Source organism: Hyalella azteca, unplaced genomic scaffold (genome assembly GCF_000764305.2).
Source record: "Hyalella azteca isolate HAZT.00-mixed unplaced genomic scaffold, Hazt_2.0.2 contig1128, whole genome shotgun sequence".
NCBI lineage: Eukaryota > Metazoa > Arthropoda > Malacostraca > Amphipoda > Hyalellidae > Hyalella > Hyalella azteca.
This window is the reverse complement of record NW_025931457.1, coordinates 50,534-62,343: the sequence shown is the minus strand read 5'-3', so window position 1 is coordinate 62,343 and position 11,810 is coordinate 50,534. Positions and strand designations below refer to the sequence as shown.

The 11,810-nt window shown below is 41.8% G+C and overlaps 1 protein-coding gene across 1 annotated transcript; it reads left to right on the top strand.

The window, feature by feature from the left end:
• The first annotated feature begins 3,634 nt into the window (after positions 1 to 3,634).
• On the top strand, positions 3,635 to 10,579 carry LOC108666411 (protein patched homolog 3). Its single transcript, XM_018153287.2, has 6 exons — positions 3,635 to 5,952; positions 6,172 to 6,363; positions 7,008 to 7,230; positions 7,808 to 7,952; positions 8,472 to 8,629; positions 9,416 to 10,579. The coding sequence occupies exons 1-6, from the start codon at positions 4,124 to 4,126 to the stop codon at positions 9,566 to 9,568; spliced, it is 2,700 nt and encodes an 899-aa protein (XP_018008776.1). The 5' UTR covers positions 3,635 to 4,123; the 3' UTR covers positions 9,569 to 10,579.
• Positions 10,580 to 11,810: the final 1,231 nt, after the last annotated feature.

Sequence of the window (11,810 nt, the reverse complement as noted above, 5' to 3'; positions counted from 1 at the left end):
TATACAGATGTATACCACAGTATGCATCTGTATATAACTGTATACAGATGTATACCACAGTATGCATCTGTATATGACTGTATACAGATGTATACCACAGTATGCATCTGTATATGACTGTATACAGATGTATACCACAGTATGCATCTGTATATAACCGTATACAGACGTATACCACAGTATGCATCTGTATATAACTGGATACAGACGTATACCACAGTATGCATCTGTATATGACTGTCTACATATGTTTACATACGTCTGTATATAAAATATACCCCGGATATCAGAGATATGTAGACAAGAGAATTGATGTGAAAAGTACGTAAATAAAAGGCAGTAGAGATATGAAAAAAATATTGAAGGTATATAAGAAAAACATATAGAAGGATATAGAGTATATAAGCTAGAAATGTTCAATAGATATGCAAGAGTGGCCCCCTCTCCCCCTCGTGCCACCCTCAGATGGACGAGGTTCTAACACCGATGCATTATTTGCTCTCGTGTGGGTCATCCTGACCTAGTATGGAACGGTACAAGAGTGTATCAGTGCTACGCGCCGAGAATGTTTCCCTATTTGGACAATATAACCCACATATTATTATGAGTGATAGCTAGTTTGTCCTAATCAAGCATGTCCAATAAACTCCGACCATTTATGTCCAACCATTTTTCTTTCTCGTTCAATTTCTTGTTTTCAAGCTTCAAATCGATCTGATAGATTTTGATTTTACATTAGAAATTATTATTATTGTTTATTTTGGATAATTGGATAATTAATTAATTTGCGCATAACGCATAATTTCGGTCATAATACTACACCAATCCATAAAAAACTGTTCGTGAAGAATTATATTTGTGAAAATTCATGCAAACACGAAGTTCACGTATGCAAGTTCTGGACACCATAAAAAAGGTTATGCCAAGTTTAGATCCAATGATGGGCTTCCGGAGTCCATGACTGTAAAAGAAAAAAGCTGCCCATCATTATGTATATAATCATTATTGAATATTGTAGTATATCATTATGTATATAGTCATTATTGAATTTTTGTAGTCTATCATTATGTATATAATTATTATTGAATATTGTAGTATATCTTTATGTATATAGTCATTATTGAGTATTGTAGTTTATCATTATGCATATAGTCATTATTGAATATTTTATTATATCATTGTGTATATATAATCATTATTGAATATTGTATTATATCATTATGTATATAATCATTATTGAACATTGTAGTCTGTCATTATGTATATAATCATGAATGCACATTGTAGTCTATGCACCGCACTGACTTTAACTCAATGCTGCATGCATAGCGCTATTTTTACAACAAAAACACGTACATTTACATCATAAACCTAGTTCATGTCGCGCTAAAGCGCTAGTCGTGTTGACAACATGGACATGCTCTCTTATGCCTGGTGCTGGAAAATTACGAGATTTAATTCTAATGCGTCCGTGTTCCGCAGGTGGTCGAGGCTAAAGAACCGAGCAATAATGTCAACGGCACCAGAAGATGACTCAACCGCACGGCTGTGTTCGCTGCAGCCAATCTCACCTAAAATCAAGTCGCAGAATTTTGATCTCAATCACCGCCCTTTAGGCCGGGAAAATGGCAATACTGACACAGAGGTGCCATCATGTAACAGACTTGATACTGACCAATCAGAGTCGTTATTTACCAAACAATATTTTCCAGCATGCAACGAACTGATCAAATAACTACTGATGTAGAGCATATTCCGCAAGCTGAAATCTTCTATTATTGTCGAAAAAAGAACTTGCATCGTATAAAAACTGTGTTTTGAAAGAAGTGATCTCCAAACAATTCGAAATCAAGAACTTCCACAAGCACTCAAAATATTCATTTTCGTCCTGTTCAATGTCTACAAGTGCAATGGTATTTATCATCAAATTGTTTAAAGCTCTCTGAAGGAAACAAAACTATAGCCAATAGCTTTTCGATAAGCATTGAGCATTCTTCACTACGTACTGATTCACGGTTAGTTCTAAACTGGCGCCTTACTTGCTGGCTGCTGCAACGGCTAATGCACTGTCCGGATGGGGGGTGCGGGAGGTAGACCCCCACACACCCCCACATGGCGGGAACTTCTAAGCACGCTCGCGTTAAAAACTTGTGCCAGCTACTGAGCAGGGTAAGCCAATGGTGGCCTGACCAGCCACTGATTTCGTGTGTCATTTGACCCTTATATTTTTTTCCACGAAACTACTCAAAATAGCTCCTATTTGGCGGCTAAATAGAAGAGGCGGCCATTACGCATCTGATTCATCTCTAATCCGAGAGTCGCAACCGAAATCGGAAGGATAGCCGCGCGTAAATTTTGACAGGGTCGTGCCTCCCTCAGATGGACGAGGTTCTAATCCCGATGCATTATTTGCTCTCGTGTGAGTCATCCTGACCTAGTATGGAACGGTACAAGAGTGTATCAGTGCTACGCGCCAAGAATGTTTCCCTATTTGCACAATATGCCCCAGATATTATTATGAGTGATAGCTAGTTTGTCCTAATCAAGCATGTCCAATAAACTCCGACCATTTATGTCCAACCATTTTTCTTTCTCGTTCAATTTCTTGTTTTCAAGCTTCAAATCGATCTGATAGATTTTGATTTTATATTAGAAATTATTAGTATTGTTTATTTTCCTGCCTCTGCTCCCGCACGGACCACTTTGGGGCCGAAATTCACAAATAACGAGTTTATGAAGAATATGTCTGGATAATTCGCGGCTTGATGAGACTCGACATTACCTAACCTAGACATAAAATCTCACGGCTTGGATAATAATTTGCGCATAACGCATAATTTCGGTCATAATACTACACCAACCCATAAAGAAATTGTACGTGAAGAATTATATTTGTGAAAATTCATGCAAACACGAAGTTCACGTATGCAAGTTCTGGACGCCATAAAAAAGTTTATGCCAAGTTTAGATCCAAGGACGGGCTTCTGGAGTCCATGACTGTAAAGTAAAACGTTGTCTATCATTATATATATAATCATTATTGAATATTGTAGTATATCATTATGTATATAATCATTATTGAATATTATAGTATATCATTATGTATATAATAATTAATGAATATTGTAGTCTATCATTATGTATATAGTCATTATTGAATATTGTAGTATATCATTATGTATATAATCATTATCTAATATTGTAGTATATCATTGTGTATATAATCATTATTGAATATTGTAGTATATCATTATGTATATAGTCATTATTGAATATTGTACTCTATCATTATGTATATAATCATTATTGCATGTTGTGTCTACCATTATGTATATAATCATGAATGCATATTTTAGTCTATGCACTTCACTGACTTTAACTCATGCTGCATGGATAGCGCTATTTTTACAACAATAACACGTACATATACATCATAAACATAGTTCATGTTGCGCTGAAGTGCTAGTCGTGTTGACAACATGGACATGCTCTCTATGCCTGGTGCTGGAAAATTACGAGATTTAATTCTAATGCGTCCGTGTTCCGCAGGTGGTCGAGGCTAAAGAACCGAGCAATAATGTCAACGGCACCAGAAGATGACTCAACCGCACGGCTGTGTTCGCTGCAACCAATCTCACCTAAAATCAAGTCGCAGAATTTTGATCTCAATCACCGCCCTTTAGGCCGGGAAAATGGCAATACTGACACAGAGGTGCCATCATGTAACAGACTTGATACTGACCAATCAGAGTCGTTATTTACCAAACAATATTTTCCAGCAACATCTAAATCTACCACTCAAAATGAGAGCAGATTAATCAGATGCAGTCGATCAATCAGCTCATCGTTGGAAAATGTATTTTTTCGCTTTGGAAAAGCGGTGGCCACGCATCCATGTTTAACCATATTGCTCTGCCTAGCATTTACAGGCGTTTGCTGCATTGGACTGCAAAAAATTACACTTGAAGAACGGCCCTTCAAGCTGTGGATTCCTCAAGACTCCGACTTCATCAAGATTGCCGAGTGGCAGCAGGCAAATTTCCCCAATAAATACAGAATCCACTCATCTCTTTATGAGGCAGATAACGTTCTGACCCCTGAAGTTCTTCTTGACTTACTATTAATGCACGAAACTGTTAGCTCAACGGTGGCTTTGGTGCCTGATAATGAAAATTCTGTAAGCCCAACTGCACTCAATAACAGCGATGTAAGAAATTCTTCTGTGAAGGAAGCCACGAATGTAAGGCTGGTCACGTGGCAAGATGTTTGCACGAAGCTGCCAACCATCATGAGCTCTCCTTTATTTAGGAGGAAGAAAAGGAGTGCTACCAATAATTCACTCAATGCCCTTACCATGAGGGAGAGCGATGATGTCTTCCTTGTTCATAGAGATTCGCTTCAGGATCCTGTGGATTTGAGTTTTCACGGCCCCGATGCTTTTAGCTTTGGCATTGAAGAATTTTCATCTATTTATCATTCTCTGGCGAGTGTTTTTGTTAAGGAGAGCTGTGAAAAAGATCCTGAGGAGAATAGAATCAAGAGACAAGCTGATTTTGACTGGAGCAGCTACCTGCCTCGCGATGCCTACTGCGCCCTGATGGAGCAACTGGACACTGAGTGTTTTGAGCGCAGCATCTTGGAGATCTGGGGCTATGACCGCGACACTATTGAGTCCCTCACCCAAAAAGACATCATAGACGCCCTAAACTCAACTGAGACGAGTGCAGTGTATGGAGTGTCAACAAACTACGCCAGGTATCTTGGAGGCGTGACCAGGGATGAGTCCGGCAAGATTGTTGGTGCCAGGGCCATGACACAAACGTGGCTGTCCCGCATCAACTCGGAGAGGATAGTTCCAGGAAAGTACATTGACGATTACGGTACCGGAACCGAGATGGATGTGGATACTTTCCACTGGGAAGAAGCATTTGAAAAAAACCTCCTCAACGCATCTCTGTACACTACCTCAGCATTCTACTTTATGTCAGCTGGAAGCTTCAATAAAATGAGTCGCGATGCACTCGAAAGTGATCTCGGTTACGTCATTCCGGGTTATGTGATCGTCTTCTTCTACATCCAAATCATGCTGGGCAAGTTCAACGGCCTCGAAACGAGACCGTATCTGTCTATACTCGGGATCACTGCAGTGCTGCTGTCCCTTGTGGTGTGCTACGGCTTAGCTTCTGCTCTTGGGCTCATTTTTAGCCCGGTCAACAATATCCTACCGTTCCTATTACTTGGGTTAGGCATAGACGACATGTTTGTTATAATGCAATCCTGGAACAACCTCAGTGAGGAAGAGAAGCGACATCCCCTCAATGTACGTATCGGATATGCCATGAAACATGCTGGGGCTTCCATAACAGTTACCTCCGCCACCGACATTGTGGCTTTTGCCATCGGAAGCACCACAGCGCTGCCTGCTTTAAGATCTTTCTGTGTGTACGCCGCCATTGGTATAGCCGCTGTGTTCTTCTTCCAGGCAACATACTTTGTTGCTTGGTTTACATTTGACCAACGCAGGATCGAGAGTCGCAGGCACGGTATTATCTGCTGTTACAAAGTCAGCGACTCGTATAAAGTCAACCAATGCAGTCAACGTGACTTGTGCCAGACATTCTTCGGGGGAGTTTATTCTCGAGTCCTCCTGCACAAAGTGTCCAAAGCCATCATTCTGCTGGGCACCGCTCTCCTTTTCTGCGCCTCTTGCTGGGGATTTTCTAACCTAAAGCAAGAATTTAACCCTGTGTGGTTCCTCCCCCAGAACTCATATTTTTACAAGTACATCATGAAAAGCACCGAGTATTTTCCGTGGGCTGGAATAGATGGAGAATTTTACCTAGGCAACATCAGCCTGCATGAGCAGCTGCCGGAAGTCGAAGACTTCGTTAAGACCCTAGAGCAGAACCAGTACATTGGTTTCATTGACTCCTGGTACTCCAGTTTTAAAAGGTAGGTTCATTGACACTCTTGGCCTCTCTATTTAGGACGGCGTTATAAGGCACTCTAGTATTGATACCAGTGCTGCTTCTCATCTTTGCTTGCGTGCCCTGATTTTGTAGTCTATTGACAAGACCACAAGATTGACGTGAGAAGTTTTAATCACGTTTATTACAATTTTACATACGTATGTTGTGCATACCTCCATAATTTATGCTGCCATGTGGGCAGGTACTACGAGGCCCAGGGGTACACGGTCCCCGACCCTGAGGGTCAGTCGTACGATGCTTTCCAGGAGGACCTGAGCACCTTCCTCTTCTCGCCGTTAGGAGCGAAGTACCGCGACAGGAACTTTGTGTTCGACGGAGACCTGGTCTGCGGCAGCCCGGCGCCTCCCGTCACCGCATCCAGCTTCTTCTTCAGGTGGAGGGCTGGTGATCAGGATGGATGAAGGGGCTGAACTTTCAGTTGAAGACCAAATAATCGGTGATAGGAAGAGCCATCAGTAGGAGTCCCGCAGAATCAGTAGTACATTACGAGCTGGGGTCGGTGGCAGACGGGAATTTATCATGGTTTGCAGGCAAGCGCATGTGTTAGTTAATTTATTCAGACGAAGAGACTGAAGCGAGTGGTGGTCGAGTTTTTGTGGCTTAGCGATGGCTCGCGAGGTGAGAAAATACCAGACAGAGACTGAGTAAATTTCAAGTGTGATGGTATAGTGGTAATAGTGATGTCCTCTGAGAGATGCCACAGTTTATGGCAACCAAAGATTTCAGAATACGCAAGTTGCCAGTAGTCTTGGAGGCTGTGGCCTCCTAGCGGAGATAAAAAAGTGGTTGTCTTGCATAACTTATAGAATTTTAATTTTTATTTTTTCCAAGTGCAATGAGAATGTTTCATTTCGCGGCGGAGATGCGTGTTCTTGAAAGGGAGTATCGTGGTTGAAAAGCGTGACGGAAGAGGTGCACAGAATCAGGCCAGATTTGGGCGCCGGACCTGTCAAGAATATCGGTAAAGGGCTCTTTGAGGTTTACGTACGTTCACTGCTCACCTTGTCACCCCTGCAGGTACCGCATACTCAACACGACGCAGGAGGAGCGCGCGGCGATGAAATCGCTTAAGGTGGCAGCGCATGAGAGTAGTTTGCGAGGCGTAGTCGCCCCCATCTCGCCCACGCACATTGGCTGGGAGATCGACGAGATCGTCGAGCAGGAGCTCTACCAGAACTTGGGGCTTGCGCTCCTCGCCGTCTTTCTCGTGACACTTGCGCTCATCGCTTCCTTTGTCCAGGTAGGAGGCTGCCAAGAGGCTGAATCAGGCCTAGAGCATCAGAATATCAGGGTATCATCGAATAATGGCTTTTATAGCGCGATCCTGGTAGAGCCTCTAATAGGAGTTAGCAGTAGTGTCTCCATTATAGTAACGTCTCTGCTGTGAGTTTTACTAGTGTCACTCCATCACAACCTCAAATGGGAGTTACAGATGGGGCACCCTAGTTGGACCGCGAGCAAGGTTGTGACATCGTAAACCTGCTCCAGTCTATAGTAGCTGTTCTGCAAGTCTGAGACAAATAAATTTCCTCTTCAAGCCACCTCAGTATGACAATTGTCTTAACAAATTACGCTTGAAGAATCTCTTATCCTCAACATCTATCGCAAGAACCTGCTGGTGCGGCTGTGTATGGCCATGACCTCCTTATAGCCCCCGCAGAGCCTGCTGGTGCTGCTGGGCGTGGTCATGACCTCCTTATAACCCCCGCAGAGCCTGCTGATGCTGCTGTGCGTGGTCATGACCTCCTTGTAACCCCCTCAGAGCCTGCTGGTGCTGCTGTACGTGGTCATGACCTCCTTAATTATTACCCCCGCAGAGCCTGCTGGTGCTGCTGTGTGTAGTCATGACACTCGTAGACGTGTTTGCCCTCATGCACTGGTGGGGCCTCACCATCGACAATGCCTCCAGCATCGACATGGTGATAGCCATCGGCCTCTGCGTGGACTACGCTGCGCATTTGGGTACGTGAAAATGTGGGTATTGCTGCGTACCCATGACAAGGGCATGGCCGTTTGGTACGAATACGTGGGGTATACAGGTACCAGGAAGCCATCAGATTACGCTATCCGCAAAACTGTAGACTTCGTATCATTAACCGAACCAATAGAACACTTTTGAATTTCAACAAACGGTTCAAAAAGAAGTGGTGTTTTGGCATCATGGCCACGATCGCTCTCAGGTGATTGATGGTAAAGAGTATTGTGGATGTTGGGTCGAGGTGCTCATTCAGGGGGAAAGTAATAAATCACCTGTTGCAAGAGTATTGAAAATATTTTCCAGCAAATGAAGACAGATTAGTACCAACGTTACGTTATAATGAATCCTTTCCCATCTAATAGCTATCTTATTATTTTGCCGTCAAGCATGATTTATGACCTCCTAACAAATGGTGATGGTCCTGTCTTGCCAATTGCTTCACGTATTCATGACCCTTTGTATCCCTGAAAGAAACGTTTTTACGAACCTCGTCTTCACCGCAGGTCACGTGTTCATGACCTGCCAGGGCACCCGCGACGCCCGCGTGCGGGAGACGCTCGCACGCATCGGCCCCGCGGTTTTAAATGGCGGGTTCAGCACCTTATTGGCCTTCTGCTTCTTGGCAATCTCCGACTCCCACGTCTTCAAAACATTTTTTAAGGTCAGAACTTCAATGAAAAGTTTCTTCATCCACTTTTAGAAGGACCAACTTATGAAGTCTTCTAATACCATCACTCAGCCTAATCATCTCATGCAAGCAGCATTCTGCAACTTTATACAAAAGGTTCCAGGCCCTTCTTTAAAAAACTATTTCCTTAAGATTTATATAATTCGTCAATTGCGACCTACTTGCTATGCACTACAAAAATATAGTGGTCCATTTCAATCGACATTCAAACGTAGAAAAAAATAATGCCGCAATCTATTAATTGTCCCCTATCAAATGTTAAAATTAAACTGATAAGCTTCTTCATATGTGTACCGCCTCATCCACTGGTAGACTAGAAGGCGGAGGTGTGTGTTTGTGTGGTAATAAATTACTGCGTTGTAACACAGTTGCTGCTGAGGTTGGGTACACACTGAGTAGCCTAGAGAGACCCTATAAGCTGCGCAGTCTGTAGACCTCAGCCTAGAGACCCTATAGAGCAGCAACATATACTACATTTTTAGTACTCATGTTCATGGCAGTTTAACAAACAAGGGCTGTGAGGTTTTACCCAGTTGAAATGTAAATAAAATATGCAAATAAGTTAAAATATTTTATTGATTGTTGATCAGAGACCAACATCGAGTCAAGAAGTATAGACGTTTGTCGCACCGCAAGCCTTTAAGATTTGTCAATACTGTTTCCTACAGATAGTTTGAAATGAAGGCCTTTTCCGATAAGGTAAGGCCCAGGATAAGGTAATAATGAACTAACTTCATTCATTTTATCAACGACCGCCAGGTGTTCTTCGGCGTGTGTCTTTACGGGCTCTTCCACGGGCTGGTGTTCCTACCTGTGTTGCTGTCCCCGATTGGACCGAAGCCTTACGTTCATCGACCAATCACAGGGCGACACGCCAACGATACACCAATGGCTGACCTCAGAAGAGGCTGAGCAAAAATTATTGAGAGGTTTTGAGAGTAGGCATATCGGAGACATAGAGCGCCTAAACCCGTGATATACGTTTGACTCTAATACAAAGCGTAAGCATGAAAAATTACCGTACACTCCCCGCGCATGACAAGACCATTAGGCCGGTTGGATGTGTACCAAATCCAATCATGTACCTGGAACCAATGACATAATCTACATAGATGTTGTTGACAATTATGATGATTACCAACCATGACTAATTTCCTACCAAATAATTAGCCGTTCTAGGGTAGTTTGCGTGCTAAGTTGGTGATTCATGATTAATTGGTAGCGGTTAAAAAAATTGCTCAAACGTTTGGACTGCTTTGAAAGTCAACCATATTTCACCAAGGTGGAGGTGCAGATGCAGATTTCTTTGCGAATTGTTCATTGCGAATAAATTGCATTATAATCGTAATAAAGTTCAAACATACAGTGACTCGTGACATCTTCCATCACATTATGCCTGGTAATGAAGTAACCCTTTCCTTACCACACCATGCAGATACGTAGGGAAATATTGAGAGAGCCTCCACGGAAATCCGTTGCAGGTGCTGCCAAACTCTTGAGTGTGGCGTTATCCTCTTTCATCATTGTTTTCTATTATCTTAATCGTTGTGCTCTCTATTGAAAGTTTTCTTGCCACGTCAGTTACCTAAGATTTACTAGTTATAAATTTCTGCTCTGTAAGAACATTTTGCGGACATATGTTATGCCTGCGTGCTACGAGAAACTTAGAATTCGTCGTTTCTCGTCGCCGTTGTTGTAATTAATCGTGGATCACGTAAATCCCTTGAGCCATGAATAGATTTTCAAAATGTTCAACACTTGCCCGCTAGCTTTCGCACATTCAACACCTGCACACTAGCCACCACACATTCAACACTTGCTCACTAGCCTCCACACATTCAAAACTTGCACATTAGCCTCCACACACTCAACACTTGGTCACTAGTTTCAACACCAGGATGCATAAATCAAAAATAAAACGCATTTATTTTTGTATAGTGTATTATTTAATGAAACATTTTGATCGAAACGTCGAAATACGTTGTGCCAATGCACGGCAGTTTGCGAAATTTCTCAACAAGACTATCGTTTGGATGCGGGAATTTGGATGAGGAAATTTCGGCACAAAATCCGTTTCTAAAATTTATTGAACAAATTTTTAATGAACTTCCGTGCAAAAAATGTCACTTCCTGTAGCAGCAAAAAGGTGGGAATGATTTCTGCATTCAGAACCTGAAAGAACTTAAAGGAACGTTTCACTTACTAGCATAAATAAAATTACATCGAGTCTGGGCAGAAAAAATTTAAAGTAAATCAAATTATAATCAAGTTTCACTTAATTTGTAAATTTTTTACTCGAAGCGAAGTAAAACATACCAAAATTATGTGATATAAATTACTTGTCGTCGTGAAAAGGATTTTAAGCTTGACTCAAATTAAGCCCGGTAAAGTAAGCTATGACCGGTAAAGTAAGAGCATCATTGCGGTGTGAAGAAAGTGTTACTATTTGAACAATATGACCAACTACTTTTTCTGAGTGTAGGCTTGATTGACTTATTGGAGACTTTGTGACGTTTATCAGTGTACACAGAACATGTGTGACGTATTTAGATTTTTCTGTATATAATTTTACTATATAATTCAGTGATTTTATAATATAATATATAATATTAGGTTATATAATATTATACTATATATATTACTATATCATAAAAAATTCTAAAATATTTATGTATAATAATTAATAATTATTAATAACATATTTAATATTCAATGACCAGCCAACAACAAAAAAACAACAAACAAACCACTTTCTTCTTCTTACTTGTCGTCTCAGCTCGGTAGGTATTCCACATCACGCGAGGCTGTGCAGTTCAACAGCAACGCATAACTGCGCCCGACCTGCAGCGTCTGACGCGTAGCGTCGGGGGCCTCTAATTTCTTAAAAGGTTGACTTCAATAAAACATTTCTTCCTTATGCTACGATGAGCTCTAAAAATCATGCAATATATGAGCCAAAACTTTGTTGATGTTTAAAGGCAAGATTATGCGCCTCGTGACTTATTCGATATTTCTATCTGAACCTGAGGCCAGGGATTCGTGGACTAAATGCTCGAGGGATAAGTACCCAGTTAAAATTTAGGGCAGGGAATAGAGCAGGCCGTCGCCGGCTGCAGAGCCGACGTAGGGACGCGACAGAGCCGCGATAGAGCAG